Genomic DNA, 20,256 nt, shown 5'->3' with positions numbered 1-20,256 from the left:
TGCATAGTGCTATAAATACTGTTTTTCCATTCAGAAGGCCCATAGGCAAAGGAAGCAGTATAATGAAAGGGGTATTGAAAAATGAAAATAGGTTAGTGGAATTTTATCAGTGGGAGAATTTATTTTGCAGGGCATTTGATCAGACTTTTCTAATATGTGAGTTTATATATCTTAAGAACCCTCACACACTCTTCTATCCTGGTCATTGTCTACTCCTTACTTAATAGTACCATTTAAGGCTTAGCCGTTTCTAAGAAAGTTAGAAATTACTGTTATAGAGCACCCAGATAAGAGGCATTACCTTCCTTTTTTCATTACCACACTTTTTTTCTCTCTTTAAAAAGTACGTTCCTTGAAATTCCACTACAAATTTTAGTGGAAATTGGAAATACAATATAGAATCACTGATGTAAAAGAACTGGAATGTACCTAAAAGAGATTAGCATACATTTCTTAAAATGGAAAGCTGAATTTGTAATGGTGTCAACGTTTTTAAAAAGGCATTTTGAATTTGAAAAAGAGAAATCTTCAATCATTCTTTATCAATACCTCTCAAACATTTCCAAATTCAGTTGTTTTTAATCTTAGGAACCAGAGTAAACTTTAATAATAGTTCACATGTTAAAAGAATAAACCTATGATGAATACATTTCTTTGTGTACCAAATGAAAAAATATACAATGCAGTGAAACTCAAATACATATACAAAGTGATTTTTGTGCATTTTTGATCAAGAGGTTTATATTCTATATTAAATCATAATATAAAAGAAGCAATATATAGTTTTTGATAAAGCAACTGAAAAGCTCTCTTAAATGTCTTCTAAAATATGAGCTAATGATATATGTAAAATGCTATAGATTGAATCAAGCCTATTGAGTTACGATGCTATGCTTTAACAGGTGACTGTGAAATAATTTAAAAATTCTTCTGTAGAAATTAAATGAGCATATCCAAATGTGGAGTAATATTACTACATGGTTTAACTATAACCTGGTAGCAGAATTTAGTAAATTCAAGCAGAACACATGTACTGTTATCATAAATAGACAAATACTTTAAATCATAACAGCATATTTAAAGACAAAAATCAGGAAACTGTACATGTTAACAAAATGATATAACCATGCATACATACATCTGCTTATTAAACACTGAAGTAAAAGAACTAAAACCATTTTGCAATCTTCAGAGGTGCTTGGTATTTTACTCTGTTCTGATGGAAGCACTTTTGAATGTTTGCATGGAGACATAAAACAATATTTTACTGACAATTCGGTCATGCACCTGTATTTTTAAAAATTTGATTAGGTTTTCTTCTTTTCTGATTGTTCAGTAGATTCTGACTTTGGTGCAGGAAAAGCTTGATGATACAGATGTCTGTGGGTTGCTGCAGCACTGTAAAGCTTATATAAAGCCTAGAAATACAAGAATCAAGATTATAAAACATTAAATACACAGATACTCTAGTTTATGGTACCATATAAAATTTAGCATGCTAAATCTGGAATCCTTATATCATCAATCAGAGACAGAGGCTGTCTCTGCAGCTGTGCCACCAAGACCTCGGGTTGGCCTCAGTCAGCCTGAGCCCGAGCCTGAGCCCGGGGAAGACACCTAGGCCCTCCCAGCAGGTCCCCTCACGCATCTCTGCTTTAAGCCTTAGCCAACCAGTGATAAGTAAAACTGGATAATGCCCATGTGTTCTGGAACATTTATGTAAGATTGTCATATGAAATGTATTTGGGAACTAAATTAAAACTTTCAACTAAAAAGATATACATTAATAACTAATATCTTAGGCCTCAAAAGTATTTTCAACTCTCCAGTGTGTTGATGTTACTACTTTTGTGGGTTATCTTCGTGGTAAATATTCTATTCTCAATCTTCATTTCTTTTGCCTTTCACACTCGGAGCAGAGCTTCATAACCACTGTGCCCCACCAGTGTGCTGAAAACCCACATTGTGAATATTATCAGGTTTAGAGGAATTATAGGAGCTCACAACTTCTTACTGCCAATAACTATTATACATAATTAGACCACTTCCTATCAGAGATTCCTGATTTTCTCATTCCTAAGAATGAGACCACTTTTATTTTCCATTATTTCCTGACATGGTCATGTAAATAAGCATGTTTCTTGCCCGTCCCCCGCCACATTGGGATCCCCTGAATTTGCTCGCTTGCCTTGTTTCCATTAATTAGTTCATATCTTACAAAACCTTATTCAGAAACGTTACCTCAGAAAGCCTTTCCTCATTAAAACTACCTGTGTGAATACTCTTTGTGACCAGTTAACAGTGTCTGAATCATAGGAATTTTTACATATTGCTTTGTGTAAGTATCCACAAATATTTGTATGTTCTTTTTTCCCTCCCTCATCAGTCTAAGATTCATTACTTCCTCTAACTTTCACATAATGGACATTCAGTTAAGACCAGCTTATCTGATGTAATTCTGGAGTCTAAAAAGTCTGAATATTTTTAAAAGTTGGATAAAGCTTTTGATGTCCTTTAATAGTAAACAATTCCCAGGAAAGTCCATTCATTTTTATCTTTTTGAGTCTGTATGGCTATTATTCTTAAGTCTGAATAGTACTATCTTCAATTCTACAAATGTATATTTGGTGCAACATGGTATGTCTTAGTTCTACTATATTTTGATTCTAACACATTAAATTTAATCTGTGTTCTCTTAAAAGCTTAGATTTTTTTAAAGTTTGATTTACAAAGTTGAAATTTGTTTCTACTTTTTTAGTGAATTCATTTTACTAAATTTTACATAAAATAATTCCATATTGACTTGTAAATATTAAATGTATTCTTGGTATTAGAGGACATAATCCGGTTATATATAATAGCAGAAACTGAGGAAAGAATTACGTGCTGTCTCTGTAGTTGCTGAAGATCAGTTTTGCTTCCTGAGCAAAACAACCAAAAGACTCCACAAAGATAATTTTTCTTATGCAACAAATGATTCCTTCATGAAGCACAGATTTTTCCTCAGACACAGAGCTTTGCACATGTGCAGTGGGAGGAATGAACACCAGTTTACAGGTCAGGTCAAGGTATGCCAAGAAAGCTACACTGCATACTGGCCTGGAACCTGCTTAAAGTGGTATAGGGAGCTCACTCAGAAGCCAAAGTTAAAAACAACTTCTAAAGGTTGTAGCTCCATTTACTCTCCAGCAGTTAATTTTCCTCAAGATTCATAACTGTACTTGTTTCATTCTGCAGTAAAGCAAAATGCACGATGTTGGAGCTTAAGAATTTTGAAATTTTCTAAACATTCAGAAAACAAAACATAAAATATTCATGATAATAAATTCTTGAGTTTCATATGCAGATCAAATCACACAGGATGTCTGGAATAAAATAAGTATTTTAGAACCATGGCCAAAATTCACAAGTAAAATTGGAGCAGTAATCACCAAAGATTTTTAATCCACACTAAGACATCCTTCAATGGCTAGTTGGTTTATAAAATAAGAATATCATAATGTTTACAAATACATAGTTCTTAATTTTAAAAAATGTAACTTACCTCATTTGTACTTCCCTGTGGCAAAGGCAGTTTAAAAGGGAGAAAAGAGAAGTATATATCCTGCTTCATTAACAGCATTATGATAGTCAATTTTATGTACAGTAGTCATTTGTGAGCATTTAAGAACAAATACCCCTGCAGATTTTTTCAGTTTAGATTACATATTTAATCTGAATCTTCTGAAGAACTCAGTTGTATATTCCTCATAGGTTTCAGCAGCATACTCTTGGAGAGCTTTGGGATTTACCTCAAGTAGCTCCTCTTCATCTAAGGGGCTGTTTGACGCACTGGCTCAGAGGGTCCAGTTTTAATTCATTCTTTTCCCATAGTGCTACCATTTATCTCAACTAGATTCTCCAAAGAGACCCAGAATATCCATTAGTTACAGTTTTACTTTAAAGAGTATGTGTAAGTGTACTCTTAACGCTGGGAGAATTGTAGTTACTATTTGCTACCTGCAGACCATAAATAGTCACAAGTCTTAACTCCAAAATTTTATGAGGATTCTCAATTTTCGCCTCACAAAGTTCCCCTAAACTTTACTGAAGTAATTGAAGACACTTCCAGAATGATACAGTGAGTTGATTATTATTCTAAATGTGTTTATAATTTCTCCCCTGTCCATATCAATTATTTGAACAATGGACCATGGTGACTCTGACTCCCTGGGTTGTTTAATTGGACCATAAAGGACAACTGACGCATAAGCAGCTGATCCAGAGGTTGACCTGGACTCATACTAGGCCTGGTACAAATCTATGGCTCAAATAGAGACAGTATGAAATAATCAGATAATGCATTTAGGGGTTTTACTAAAAGAGACAGTGATACGATTTACAATAGTGGTTTATATATGCTTCTAACAAAGCCAGTGCCAGTCAACTGATAGGCTGTAAGTATGAAGTAATGTTAACATATAATTGAGTCACAATCATCAATTAATAAAAACTGTTTTCTCACTTCTTTTAACAGCTTTAACTTTTAGGATAAGAAAAAGTAGAAACACTACCCAGTCTATATATTTTTGAAAAATACTGAAATGTTGACTGGAAAATAGTTGTATAGGGCTTCACATGTAGTTAGTTGTCTGTGTCTGACCATCTTGACAGATTCTAAAGTTCTTGAAGACTGGGGCCCAAGTCATGTTCATCTGCCTATTTCTAACATCTAACATAGTGTCTGGTACATAGATGGCATTCAAGTGTGTGCTGCATTTAGTTGAAAAGAATTAGAAGTCTTCCTACCTGGTCCCACAAGGCTGCAGCCACTTGGTCTATGACAGCTCCCAGCTCTCGGTATTCTCCGGAGTATCGGATGTACGCCCAGGTGCACAGGGTGATGAGGGTCAGTCCCATTATCATATTGCATAGGCTAGCTATGATGTCCAAACCGATGAATCCAGTCACACCAGCAATCACATATGTGATAAAGATGACAACAAACAGTGTGGCTGGGGTACGAGCCGCATGGAAGATATTTTTACTATCATTGTGCTTGATATACTGGATGTAAAGATCATCTATTTCACTCTCCAACTGTTGCAGGTAACGCCGGCTAAACTCCTCCCCACCCATCTTCTTCACGCCTCGGAAGAGCTTCACAGATTCTTCCTTAAGCTCCAGATGTTTGGTCTGCAGGTCATTAGGGGCCAGAAATGGTTTATCACCACCACAAATCTGTATCAGGTAGAAAAATACTGTTTATGCAGTGGAGAGTAAAATCGGCAACAGTGTCAAACATGTTCACTTAGCTAGTTGAATTTGTTAGAACACAAGAATGAGAGGGAGGCTGCATTATATTTTGTCAACCCACATCTTTCCACATTCCACATCTATCAGGCATGACTATAAGTGGGACTGGTACTTTATAGGTGACTTATATAAAGTCTTTCTTAATTTTTTTTCTCTTTTAGACACAGGAAGGAATACCCATGAGTTAATCCAAGTTCCTCAAAATGAAAAGGCAGGATACAAAGAGAACTGCAAACTGAGTTCATTCATAGAATGAATCCAAATTTAAGAAAACTACTTTTATCCAAGTTCCTGTAGGAAATTTATTCTAACTACACTGAATAATTTTGACCGATGAAGTTTAATTTAAAACAATGAGCAATGCTATACAGCTCTAAAATAAAATTGTGAAAAACATTTTCTTTGGCAGTTTCACTAATTTTTGTTTGAATAGAACCCATTGAGTACTTTCTTCAAGAGACTAAATGGAAGCATATTAAATGTTCTTAGACCACATTTTCAACTTTTTCAAAAGTTACAAGAGAAATCCGTTACCCATACCACTTTGGTTATTTGAGATTTAGTGATATAAAGGAGACTCTCATTCCAAATCCCCTTTAATTATGTTGTAAACACCATTCCATATGCTATATTTCCCTCAACTCTAAGACTCGATCAATTTTGATATAATTTTCACTTTATAGTGAAAGAAAACTTATCACATTAATAGATGTAAACAATAATCATTAGATGCATCCTAATTCAGAATGTTAAAAAGAGGAAATACAGTATTTAGAGATACTGGCCTGCGAAGTCTATTTTTTTGCTAACAAGTTTTTATATTTAAGATAGAAATACTGGAATTGTGGAATGTAGAGAGGACAGTATGTTATTTTAGCCACTAGGTCTTGTAAACAGTGGGAAACGTACCCCCCCACCCCTACAAAGTGAATTTTTAAAAAAATGTGTCTCTGTTATAAAGAGAGATAACTCATTTAAAGTACATTTAGAATTGTGCATACATCATGTTCTTGGCATGTTTATTTTAAAATATTTTAAGAATGTAATAAAAAGAAATGGGATACAAATAGGCTGAGAGAGTAAGTCAAAGCCACTCTTTGCATGTGTGTACAGTGTAACTTGGAAGAAAGAAGAATGAGCTCATGGAAGAAATACTGATTTTATGCAAAACATTTAAAATATTATCTTTAACAACTTATGGTGGAAAAGAATATGAAAATGAATGTATGTATATTCATGTATGACTGAAGCATTATGCTGTACACCAGAAACTGCCACAACATTGAAAACTGACTATACTTCAATAAAATATATATATATATACAAGAAATAGATATTATTTAACTCTTACCTCCTCCATTTTTTTATTGTATGTATCCTTGGCAGTTGCCACGGCTGCTAAATTGTTAGCTTCTGCTGTGGCCTTTGGACAAAGTACAAAATATGATGTAAAATGGAATTCATGTTTATTAAACTTCCACAAGCAGTTCTCATACACGAGCATCATGTGTAAGAAATGTGCAAGAACCCAAGGTCATCAAATAATTTGAAAAGTGTTGAAATATTTCCACTACATCTTTTAAAATTAGTAATTTAAAATTTCAAAATGCATAAAACATAGAAATTTACTCAATAAACCATGGTTCTAAAATGAATTTTCATTTGGAAGATTATTCCTCTTAAAAATATTTTTAAGCCTGTCACCAAATATGGGAAGGGGATCTATAAATCCAAACACATGGGAAACAATGTGTAGTACATTTTACATACATAATATATATAAAAATATGTCAACTTGAAGGGTTACTACTGATAGAACAATGTACCACTGATAACAAAAAGGGACCATTAAGAATTTACAGAAATTTAAAAAATAAGTATGAGAAACATCGAGTTTTACCTTTTTTAAATGTTTATTTGTAGAGTCCACTTGTTTAAAACCTGGATCTGCTTTTCTACCTCCTGTTACATGTGTGAATCTAAATCACAGTATGAATCTGTTTCCTAAACTTAATTCAAAGAGAATGAAGACTCTGGTATAAAGTATATTTCAGCACAAATGAGGCTGCTGTACGTGTATGTGAAAATGTTTAGATGAACACAAATGGGTAATTATTAGAAAAATAATCTTCCAATAAATCATTCCACCCACTAGTATTATTTAGTGATTTCTGACAGCCAGATTGGAGCATATCTTTGGCGCAGCTTCCATGACAATATGTTTTTACAATATCATGCCTCTTGATGAATAAATACCTGTAACATTGATTTGGGATGTGGTAATTCTTCGCCTTGATAGATCTTTATGTAAGCCTAAAAAAAATTTTAAAAAGAAAGAAAAAGATGTATAGCACAGGGAAATATATACAAGATCTTGTGGTAGCTCACAGCAAAAAAGAATGCGACAATGAATATATGTATGTTCATGTATAACTGAAAAATTGTGCTCTACACTGGAAATTGACACAACATTGTAAACTGACTATAACTCAATAAATAAATAAATGGTTTATATTGACCCACAAAAAAAAAAAAGATAAGAAAAAGACTCATGTTCAAGTAATTCCATTCAATATTTCTCTAGTCTGTTAAATTGTATTCTAAGGTCTAAGGTCTTGATAATTAAAAAAAATAAATTAAAAAAGGCCTTGACAGTTTCAGGAACAGTTATCTCTTTCTCTACTTTTAATTCCCTCTTAGTTTTTGTTCCCTTTTCCTGCAAGTCCCTTTTCACACATCTCCACTTGCCAATCCTACCCTTTTCAAAGGCTTAACTCACTGTCACCTTCTTTAAAACTTTCTCAGATCCCTCTGCTAGGAGTAACATTACTCTTTCAGTTGCCCACAGGAATTTGTACCTACTGCTGCCACAAGCTTTATGGAATATATCTGTGCAAGGGCCCTGAATCTCCTACTAAATTCTAAGCTTCTCCACACTGTTTTGTGCACAGCCAAGGATTCAAATTTTAAATAAATAAATAACATGTCATTCATTGCTGAGAGTGATGAAGGTAAATAATCACATAGGAGGCATATGATCATATTTTGTGATCATGTGAATTTAAAAAATTGATATTTCAGTCTTTGGAGCATCAATACACATAGATTGGTAACTGAAATCCTCTGCTATATATGTGCATTGGTTAAAAAAGAAAGAATTGTATTTGGGGCTACCTGAGGTAAACAGGTTAATGCAAATTTAAAATAGATTCCACTTCAAATTGGCCTTTGGTGCAGAGAGCAGGAAATGTGGAAGAATGTTCTCCAGTAGGAAGGCAAAGTATAGCCTCTTGGGGAAAATCTTCAGAATGAAGCTAAAATTCAGTATAGGTCATGACTGAGGACTATGTGGTATGTACCCTGGGAAATACCTCCTCCCCCTAAAAGGAAACAGACTTTTCCAACTCTTAGATACCTTTATGTTTCAAAATATATTTCTGTCACGATAAAAGAAGATAGTAAAGTTACCTCAAGGAGTTTCCTCAAAAATTTTTTTCAGAACACAAGTTCCTCTTGGGAGTCTAATAATATTTTTATCATTTTTTATAGACCTCAATACCTTTACCTCATATTACAGAGTCTACAATTTTCTTTTTTTGTTTCAGGTAGGAACTGCATTCCCAAACATGTCAAACCCAAGTACTCACAAACGCTCTAGAAATGAGAGTGATACCTTGAAGTACTCCACCAGACCTCGGCAGGTGATTTTGTTCCCATTGATCTCTTTAATATCTAGGTTCTCGGGAGTAAGTAGCCAAGGAATGAGTATTTTCAAGTTTTTGATGAATTCATCATCTATTTCTACAAGTAAAAACAAATTCATCATTATTTTAAAAATCCTATCCAGTCCTCCATGCCATACAATAAAATTATTCATCCTTTGACTTCCTCTATTTCTTCCCCAGGAATAAAGCTGTCACTTTCCCATCATCTAAATTACTCCTGAAACCCACTTTTCTCAGGCTAAACGATCCTCCTTGCCCAAACTCCTATTGCTGGTCTTTCTTGTCTCTGCTCTAATTACATTTTTATCTTGTCTTTCACTTATAAAATAGCTTTCTTGATATTATACATTATACAAATGTTTTATACCCCATTCACATAACCATTTCATGTATTCTGATATCTTTAAGTCTTGTTCATGGTTTATATAAAAGTATATGTATATAATATGGGCTCCTAAATGGGGAAAGGGCAGATATTTACGATTTTATAGGAGGTATTCCCTTGGGAAAATGTATCTAAAAGTTGTGTTTAGTGTGCCCACCTTATGAAAAGTGTATGGAACTCGGTGGGGAGTGGGAAGTGGGACTCAAGTTCGAAAAGACACTGATGCTGATGCTGTCTGCAGTGGTGAAACTCAGCAACACAAAATAACACTGTTAAGAAAAGGCACCAGAGGCCTGGCAGCCAGCAGATTAGAGGCAGTCTGAGTTACCGACCTACTGTGTTTGGTGCATGTGATGACACATAACCCACGTTACAGAGTTAGGTTCAAGCTTAACATTACAGATTTAGGAAAGTAACACAGAAAGTATCTTCAGAGACATCTTTTGAACACAGTCTGATTTTTAAAATTATTATTTAACTTCCTATAATTTTTTTTTAAATCTGAATTTCAGAAGAGTCACTGAGTTTTCAGGCTTTGGGACTGGTTATTTCTGAGGCCTTAAGGGTAAATAGTCAAACCTTATGATTTGTTTACACGTTCCCTCCTTGTTATTATAGCCCCAACGTACATTGAAATACCAGTTTACATAGGAATTCATGTTTCTCTCCTCTTGCTTGCTGCTTTTATGACGTGTACGAGCATGATGTTGGAAATCCTTCTGATTTGTTTTACTTCATGTTTTGTGCAGCTTTGAAATTTGTGTCCATGTTTCATGAGTACTTGTAGAGGAGTTTGTTCAAATTTATTTTTCTGTTTGCACTGTACCAATTTTTACTGATAATTGTGCTTTGTATTACTATAGGTTTATTCAAATGTATTTATTATTGTGGTCTGCTTTTTAGTTACTAGTTTAGTTTAGTTTTAGTTTAGTTTTCTCTAAATACTGGTATTTATATTATGTTACTATGTTCCTATGTTGTGTTTTGTTGCCTACTATGTATCTGTATTCACTGATGCTAATAGGTTTCTTTTTTCGCTCTATGATTTTATGCTTTTTTTCAGCATTAGTAGACTATTACTATGTATCTAGAATATATGAATTATCCCTGAATATCTGTATAAAACAAAAAGCTTTCTCTTTCTTTATAAAACCACTTTCAAAACATGGACTTAAATTCTACTCCTCCAAAAAAAAACGCCTTATAAAACTGTAATGGAGTAAGATACACCTGCATATCTAATGCACCAGCAAGTGTGGTAATTATCATCAAAATAACCAGCACAGCACCACACATTTGGATTAAAAATGTGTTCTGAAGATGGCATTAGCCATAGTCTAACTTTATTCTCACCAATACCAGGTAGTCCAATTTTGGATTCAGAAAATATGAACATTATATTCATGTCACACACAAGTGGGGAGCTCTAGCTAACAATATTAATGGAACACAAGTAAATCCATAACCCAGAACATCTGCAGACCAGTTCAGATCAACTTGCAGAGGTACGCTAGTCAGCTTTGGCTCACTGCAAGTGTTCAATAATATGTGCGGGTGGGTGATTATTCAGGATGATGTTCTGTTTCTATCACTTCTTCAACAATTTCTGCCACAAGAGTAAAACCTTGCTAGGAATTCAGGAGCTAGGCCAAAGTCATCATCGGTCATGATAACTGACGACGATACATGCTTCATAAGAACCCCGCAGGGCAGATGCACCAGTGTGGTGCTGCTGTGTAAACCAACCAAGGAAGGCATTTTCTCAGGATTATCTAACTCTGACAAGTCATTAGAAATACCTTTTTAAAAATAATAACCTTGCACTGGTGCTTGGCTATGCTGTCTGAAGTCTAACTGGAGCTGCTAAGGAAGCACAATTTGTCCCAGTAAAGGACTGCTGTTGAAGGCCTGGCCCTGCTCTGCCTATTTATGGCTCCCCAACTACAGAGAAGAAAGAACGGCCTTGTGGGAACCCTCTCTTTATGGAATTTATTCAAAACATATTGAAGCCATTAGGTAATTGCACGGTATCAAGAGGTCTGTGTGCTCACTAGTGGGTTGGAATTCAGAAGTGACAGTAGAATTATAGGGTCCTATAATCCATGCATTAACATGTGCCTATGGCTATCTGTTCTGTTGTGTAAAGAAAAGACAATTTAAAACATGTATAAAAACTATGCTGAAGATTCAGAAATTTGGGATTCTGTTTATGATATTAACTGCTATAGTTAAATATATGGTTATCTAGAGAGTAAACGCCATGGATATAGGGAGAAAAAATAGGTTTGCTTTTCAAACTTGCCAGTTCCATAAAAACTGAATACGAGTTATGCTGTCCATTTTAAAGCCCTTTGAGCACATCTGTGCTGAAAAGCTTGTCATGTCACTCTCATTACCCCTGGCACAAGGCAAAAAAGGCTGCAGTAAATTAAGCAAATGTCTGAACTTGGTGATGGACTTAACACTAGGCTTACAACTGAAAAAATCAGAAATGTCTTTCTACTACCTTGTATTAACTACAAAGCAAACATCTAAGGAACTAGCGATTATCTATTAGGAAAGATTAGTTTCTGCTTCCTCAGATCCCTGCCTCCAAGTTCTTCCTCCCCACCCCCACCCCCCTTTTTTTTTAAACTAAATGGAGTTGCTTTGGAATCTTAAAATGTTAGTCAGACCTCTGTTCAAGAGATAATTACATACTATTAGTTTATACTATTTGAAAAACACTCTGTTTTTTTTGAAACTGGTTCTCATTCAGAAGAGGATTTCATTATTAGTGAAGTTTCTAAATTATTTATAATTAAATTTTTAGCAGCGGTTTTAAAGTGCTTCACTTCAGTACTAAGCAATATTTCTATCTCTAATTATATTAATTTAATACAACATTCCAAAAATATAGACATGTATTTTTCCTCTTAAATGCAAATAAGGAAAGTTGAACAGGAAGATTTTAAGGAGCATAGAGGTGAGTAGCAACCTCTGAGAAGGCATGAAGGTTAATGCCTCCCAGGTGAATGCAGGATTTGGCCTATTTTCTCAGTGTACGTGTTCGGCACCTACAGAATCCCACAGTTCACCAAGGAGGTGCTTGAGCATAAGCCCAGGATTCCCAGCTCTCCTGAAAATTTCTAATCATCAGGCCTCACATCAGTTGATAAATTAAACTAGCAGTCACCAGCCCTGTGCGTAAAATGACATTTTTGTACTCAGACTAAGTGACATAAACATATTCATTAAAAGACAGACAAACCTTTCAGTTTTCCATCAAAGTTTGGATTGGTAGCTACTTTTAAGCCAGGATGAGGTAGCAGAAAACAGGAAATTTTGGTGAAACAGGAATGGATGTGTTTTCGAACATTCTGTAGTTCTTCATGCTGGTTCCCTGAGACCTGCAGTAAATCATTCTGAAGTTTAAACTACTTTCAATATAAATCAAACTCCAGAAGAATTCTGTGGCATCTTGTATTTGCTATGTCTGTCTGGTCTCAATGATAAAAAAATGACATGACAGGGCTGAAACTAAAGAAAGAAAACAGCCATATCTTACATATAGTATACATATGGCATTATTATTATGATTAACAAATGTCTATTCTTGCTAACTCAGTGAGCCTTCCCATTGTTTAGTACAAATTAGTGGAGTTTTACTCTAGCTAGTTCTGACAAATTCAAATTTTAATTCAAAGTATTCACGGGAGACATGAATAGATCATAAGACATTCTTACCTTATTTTAGGAGATACTCAAGACAGCCTCTTGTCACCTGGTAGGTACATATTTAAATTCTAGAAAGGCATCTGGATAGTTGGGTGTTTTTATAAGCTAGATTGCTTCCCCTGCCTTTTTTTTTTTAAACATATATTTGACAGTTAATAGTAAAGACAAACTACCCTAAAAATAACAATAAACCAAAAAAGGTAAGCTTAAAGATTCTGATTATCAAGGAACTTTTTTTTTAATCTCCATTTTTTTCCTGATTACTCAGTAGGTATTTTGGGCGATATCTGTTCGGTGTAAGCAATTCATTCAATATTGAACTATCCTGACATAGAAAATGGAAAGCCTTCTAATTTCACTTTCTGTGAACTACTACCAAAATGTTCTAAGATTTACTTCGGGAATTTCAAAATGAAATATTTCTGTTAAATTGACTTTAAAACTCTACTAAAACATGAATCCAGTTATTTTTACTGTCAATCTTGAACTGATTTGATTCTTTAAATTAAAAGTTTCAGCTTTAAGGAATAAATCATTATATTACAGATATCTACTAAAGAACTCTTTTTCTGTCATAATTTTTTGTTCTTTATTTATTTTTTCTTCTATTGTTTTTTCTGTACCATAATTATTGATAATATTTAAAATTGTAACCGACAGTATTTTATTAAACATCAATCTTAGTTTGTTCACAGAGATGCTATGAAGGTTAAATGAGATTGTGGCTACTGAGTATTCAGCAAATCATTCAACAAAAATAATTCTAGATTACTACTGGGGATATTTCATGCATCTAAATATCTAACAAACCTTGAGGCGTTTTTCCAGGAATTTGGAGCCACCATCAGATCCATATGAAAATTCATATGGGAAACTCCAGTCTCGAACAAGAAATATCAGACTCTAAGAAACAAAGAAGAATGGATTGATTAAGGGGACTCTAAATTGCCTCCCTGCTTTTTCTCCAAACCAGTTAAGTGATATTACTGTCATCTGAATAGTGTACGCCACATAGTGGAACTGAAAAACAAAACTTTGAAAGTTTTGTTTCCGAGCAATCTCTCCCCTATGAGATCATCCTACCCATTTCCATTAGATGTGAACAGAAAGCAGCCCCCAAACTGATTAAAGTTACATAGTGCCCCTCTGCCAGTGTAGAGCACCTCTGTTAGTTTTGGGGAAGCTTTTTACGAAGATTATTTGCATCTATCATCTGTCTAAGCAGTTTTCCTATATTGTATTTGTCCCAGTCTCTCTTTCGGGGCTCTCATGATGCATATGTGGTAGGCAGAGGGGTGAGGATCCAGGTTTTGTGGGGCCTGAAGCTTATACAATCTGTTCAGGGGAGGGCTTAATAAGAAAAGGGCTTAAAAGATAGCATTTATTTAGAATGAGAAAAATAACAAATAACAAATTTAAAAAAACTGACAAATACCACAAACACACATACAAAAAAAAAATCCAGAAAAATAACTAACATACTTTTGTAATACTATTTTCCCCTAGTTTTTGGCTGTAAATAACTATGATCACTTCTTCATATGACAATTTTGAAATATTTTGTTAGGCAGCTAATTCAGTCTTTCCTCTAACAAGGCCAAATTTTTATTATAAAAATGTTTTTTAATATTAATAGTTTAGAAATGTTTCAGCTTCCTAACTTGTTATTTGTAATGTCACGTACATTTTTAGTTTCTTCATCTGTCAAATAGAGGTAATAATGGAACCCATCTCACAGGACGACTAAATGAGACTATATATATATGGTATTTTGGACAGTGCCTGACACATGACACTACGTGAGCTATTCGATTTTAATTTTAATGGCCGCATAATATTTTAATACATGGATAGACCACAGTTTATTTTGCCATTCTCTTAGATGTTTTCCAGTTTTTCTAGTATTGTAAGAAATGCATTGATAAACATCCTTCAAGCTGAGTATTTGCTCACATCCTGAAGAATTTTATCAGGGACTGCATTACCCAAATTAGAACAACCATTAGAATCATTTGAGAGGCTTTTAAAAGTACCGAATTCTTGGGCCCCACACCACACCTACTGAAACCAAAGTAAGAGTAGCCTTCATTTATTGACTGCCTATTATAAGCCAACAACAATACCAGGAATTATACACATTGTATTTCATGCACTCCTGCAACAGCTCCAAGAGAGGTTATAATTTACTATTTGTTTAAAAAGAAATACATAAAAATCACTTCCACCCCCATTTGACATGAAGCAATTTGCCCAAAGTCACACAGCCAGTATGGAAGAGCTAGCATTTAAACTTGGGACTTACTTCAAAACTCCTGCTGCACTGCCTCAAAGTTAAGTATAAAACATACAGTTTACAATCTGAGGCATTAAAGCATTCTTTTATAAGTTAGATTAAGTTATACCTCAAATGTTAGTTTCTGGAAAAAAATGTAGAAGGCTGAGAAAAAAGAATGATATTTATGAAATTAGCTATCTTTAAATGTTCTTAGAGTTTATATCTTTGGGTTACTAACTGAATATTTTAGCCTTGTCCGTTAAAATTTACTGATACCTCTTTTAATTCTCTTTTAAACTACAGGTTCCTTTTTCAGCCCCATTTTCCCTTTACAGTTTATCTGTTGAAGAACCTGGGAATTTGACCTGGAGAATTTGGTCCGTAACCTGGACCTTGCTAACTATATATTCACTTCAACATGTTCTTTTGTCCTCTGGATGTCCTGCAAACTTGCAGCTGGATACAGAGGCTTAAACTTGCTCTGGTTTTATTTCTTTGGCAAGACTATAAGAAGCAGAGTGTTATTTTATCAGGAAGCACACAGTATATTTCTCCTTTGGTGAAGCTATGTCATCTTTGCTTAACTGAAGCTTATTCTTTAGATTTCTCATTAAGGGCTCATAGGAACAACATCCTTTGCATTCTTATATGCTGAAAACAGTTTATGCCCTTTATACGTGAAAGTCAATTTTGCTGGGTATAAAAATCTTTGACTGAACATCTTTCCTTAAGTAGGGACACTTCTTAGTTTGCATCATGGCTATTTCTTGTTTCACTACAGTGGAAGCCTCTCTCTCTCTCTCTCTCGTGTGTGTGTGTGTGTGTGTGTGTTTTCTGTGGATTCTTGTGGGGAGAGGAGAGATTCTTGTGGAGAGGAGAATTTTAAAATATCCATATATACTATCTTTAAATAGTCTCCTATCTTTAGATAGATGTCCATTCTTGTCAATATTTTTGTCAAAATAAAATATGATAATTTGTATTAAGAACACTTCTGCCTAAAACATGCATTTTGAAAATGGAGGTCAGCTAAGAAGCAACTTTTGCAAAATAGAGGTTCATCAAACCAGGATAAATGAAACCAAGTATGTGGATTTGGCTGTATTTTGCATTTTTCTTGGGAAAGTTTAGTTTCATGTCTTAGTCTTTTTCACTGGGCATCTTCCCAAGTCAACATAATGAGGACCATGTGTAGAACAGGATCAAATATGAAGTCTTATTTTCTTAAATTAGCAATCTATATTCTGTCTACCTATAGTGTCAGATTCCAAGTTCCCCACCTAATGCTCCCATCCAGCGATGTGCTGGTGTAAACTGGTTCTCCAAGAAAACATGCCTTGATTTGTAGCATTTGACAACTTCTGTGGTGCAAATAAGGCCCCCATGGCTAATTTCAAGCTACTAATGATTTAATAATTGGCTTACACAATTCCTAAATATTTACTAGTTAGCTCTCAAAGTGGAGGAGCCAGCTACAGTATACCCACTGGCCCCATCCCCTCCCAAAATAATTTGTATCCTTTACATTTATCCTGTATGGAATTCTATGAATCTAAGTCCTTATTTCAAAAGTCATCCACTTTTCCACTGCTGAATCTTGTTTTGTTCATAAGTATAGGCAGAGATGAAAAAAATCAAGAACACAAATTACCCTAATGTACTCAGATAAAAATATCTGAAGTCATAAAAACTTTTAAAAAATAAATTAAAGCCAGTCAGGCAACTGGGGCAAATGATGAACCTATGCTGTGCAGATCCTACAAATGATCCTATTTTTTAAATCATGAAAAACATTATAACCTTTGTTAACTTCTCTTTGGAGACTATATCCTTCAGGAAATTATTCAAAAGGAGTGTTATAGCAATACTATGAGTTATAGTGAAAAATGGGAAAAAAATTCAAATGCTCAACAACTGGGAATGGCTATACAAATTATGGCATATTAATATGATAATATATTATGTAGCTATTAATATTAACAAGTATATGGAATATATCAATACATGAGTTGATTATGTCAGTATAAAAGAGCTGACATGAAATAATGTTACTTGAAATATAATGCTAAATTTATGTGCACATCCATTATAAATATGTGAAGATACTCCCAAACTCCCAGGAAAATCTGTTCTAGGGCCATGCAGCCAGTAAAGAATTGGTTTTAACCTGTTTAAGCAGTCATTTTCAGTTCTAATTTCAGTTTCAGGTAATAAGTAAACACAGAACTTGTTTTAAACCCATCTAATTAATTAACAACTCACTTCAATCAACAGCCCACTGAAAGCCAACCAGTGACAGCTTCATTCTTTAAAAGTCAGCTAAGTAGTAGAAGACTCGCTCCAGAAAATTAACTGAGGCTCATGTCAACCCATTTCTAATCTCTACAACCAATATAAAACATGCTTCTGTATTAAAAAAATAATAAAACAAAAAGTACTCAAAAACTGATGTCAACCCATCCTTGTCTCTGAAACCATGCAAATCCAAAACAAATAAGCCCTTAAATCCTACATATAATCATTAGTTTGCTCAATGAGACTATGCCTCACAAGCATAGCTCTTATATTTAATTAAGTAATAAATTCAGCTTTGGTTTTCGTATCAGATTTTGAGTGATGGTGTCATCCTTTGGCAATTCTGGAAGTCCCACCAAGATAGTTTTGAACTTGCTCACTTGGCAGCATCCCCTATGACGCTCAGACTAACATGTGCATTCTCCTTGTCCCTTGTTCCCAAATTCCATTTGTCCTTCAAATTTACTTCCAGTTGAATTTGTCTCAACAATTATCTGATCTGAGTTCTGATTTGTTTCACTGTGCTCTTATTGCTGATTAATTTGTCATTCTAGGATTTTTGTTATAAAGACCCATCGGGATCATTAGTTCTAAGTCTTTGTATTGGGTAATTCAACTTTTAGTTTTGGAAGGACATTCATTGGATAAATAATTATACCTCATTTTTGCATAAGGTTATTAGAACTTTTGGTTTTGAGGGATGCCACTCAGTAAATATTTTTGCCATTAATCTGTTTGTGATTTCGCAGTTTGCTTTGTCTTCCTTTGTTTGACAATTCATACAAAGTCTTGTCTCATGTATTTTGTTTTGTCTTGAATTGTCTTGTGTTGCTGAAAGTATAAGGAAGTGTTCCATAAGGAACAGATAGAGGCACAGGCCTAAGCCTCCAGACCAATCAAGATACCCTCTTGAAAGACTATGGTTGGAGGCTGTTAAACTGGCAACAAATTTATGCCAAAGTAATTAGCCAAATTTTGCCTTGGGTATTCTACAAAACTTTCAAGAGGACATTCTCAGTCTTGTCAATTTGTGTGCCACTTTGTTTAGTCCATAATACAGGATCAATGACTGTTAGATTATTGATTGTACAGCACTGTTTCAACCTCTGCTTGTCTGGGGAACCAGATGCTTTTCATAAGCACATAATTTGACCAATTTGTCTATAATTACTATAATGAACATTAATTTGAGTCACATTAAGAAACATATTTGGCACAGTGCCTGGGACAAAATGATAAACTGTTATTATTATGTAGGTCTTCTAGACATTTCATGTACCTAAATGTGGACAGTTGGGAGAATCCTGGTCTGTACCACTGACCTCATTCTGTGTCCAGATGAATATTCTATTCTAATTCATACAGTTCTCAGATCACTTAAATTGCTCTCTGGACAGAACATGGGATAAAGAAGCTTTCCCAGACAGCTGTCTTTCTCCTCAGCACTACTACCAACATATCTTCTCCTTTCATTTACAGCCCAAGCAGCCAAACAACAGCCTCTCATTTTTTCAGTGAAATCATGGATTTCTCTGGTGTGACTTGGCAGTTACAGCCATCATAGATACTTGACAAATGACGTTTTGTTTCAAAGTAGCTGAAATCACTATCAAAGAATTTTATTCTGTAGATGAACATTCTTAAATCATGGGAATAAAGAGTCCTTAAACATAATTAATAATTCCTAATTTTCCATATGTAGGCCCAATTTGAATGGGAAATTGTGAGACACAGGTTTCTCCTAATGTAACAGGTACATTATCATATGCTTCCTCTACTGTTATTTTCTAGCAAACTTCAGTTTAACCTTAAGACTGGCATGGACTGACCTGCTCACTATTACGTCTCCACTGAAAGGAGCATGAAGAATTGAGTTTCACTCTAATCTCACAAAGAGAACTCAGATCTTTTTTTCCAGTTTTACTGAGATATAACTGTCATTTAACACATTGTGTACATTTAAAGTCCACAACGTGATGATTCTATATATGTATATTTTGTGAAAAGATGACCACAATCAGGTTAGTGAACACCTCCATCACCTCACATACTTACCATTTGTGTGTGTGTAGGTGGTGAATCAAATCTATTTCTAAGGCCTAAGATGTTGGTGGGCCTTTAAGTGTATAAAAATGGTTACTGAAAATGCTCTGGATAAAAACTGTGATGAATTAATCTAGAAGGTGGAGTACTTAATACTGGGGAGATGAAAGAGAAGAGAATAAATATAACTAATCTTAAAACATATGCTCAAGAATAAGGCTTCTAAGAGAAGGGAATTCAAGTTTATGTGCAGGAAAATTTTTTCAGGGTTTATCCTTCTTCCTCTTGCAGGCAAATCTTAATTTACTAACTACCTGTACATAGAAATATACATAGAAATGGTATTCCATCTCTTGCTACCAGAACCTCCCCTACCATATGCCCTCTGCCAGGTGTGCTCAGTTGCTAATTCAGTCTGCAAATGTTATGTGCTTAAGAATGACCTGGAGAGTTCCAATTCCCTGGTCCCAAATGTAAGGATTTGATTCAACAGAACTCAGAAATCTAATAAGCTCACCAGG

At 34.6% G+C, this 20,256-nt stretch overlaps 1 protein-coding gene across 3 annotated transcripts in view; it reads right to left on the bottom strand.

Moving 5' to 3' along the window:
* Nucleotides 1-559: 559 nt before the first annotated feature.
* ATL1 (atlastin GTPase 1) overlaps nt 560-20,256 on the bottom strand; it is a 67,942-nt gene continuing 48,245 nt past the window's right edge. For 2 of the 3 annotated variants that reach the window (XM_010982899.3, XM_064485943.1), the window contains 8 exons: nt 13,933-14,025; nt 12,656-12,794; nt 8,969-9,096; nt 7,552-7,608; nt 6,647-6,718; nt 4,789-5,220; nt 3,545-3,559; nt 560-1,418 (listed from right to left, as the gene is read on the bottom strand). In XM_010982899.3, the coding sequence (XP_010981201.2) occupies nt 1,308-1,418; nt 3,545-3,559; nt 4,789-5,220; nt 6,647-6,718; nt 7,552-7,608; nt 8,969-9,096; nt 12,656-12,794; nt 13,933-14,025 (1,047 nt within the window). In that variant the 3' untranslated portion in view covers nt 560-1,307. The remainder of the gene's footprint in view (nt 1,419-3,544; nt 3,560-4,788; nt 5,221-6,646; nt 6,719-7,551; nt 7,609-8,968; nt 9,097-12,655; nt 12,795-13,932; nt 14,026-20,256) is intronic. The other variant, XM_010982900.3, reaches the window with a different exon arrangement.

Source organism: Camelus dromedarius, chromosome 5 (genome assembly GCF_036321535.1).
Source record: "Camelus dromedarius isolate mCamDro1 chromosome 5, mCamDro1.pat, whole genome shotgun sequence".
Classification (NCBI taxonomy): Eukaryota; Metazoa; Chordata; class Mammalia; order Artiodactyla; family Camelidae; genus Camelus; species Camelus dromedarius.
This window is presented reverse-complemented; position numbering and strand designations above follow the sequence as displayed.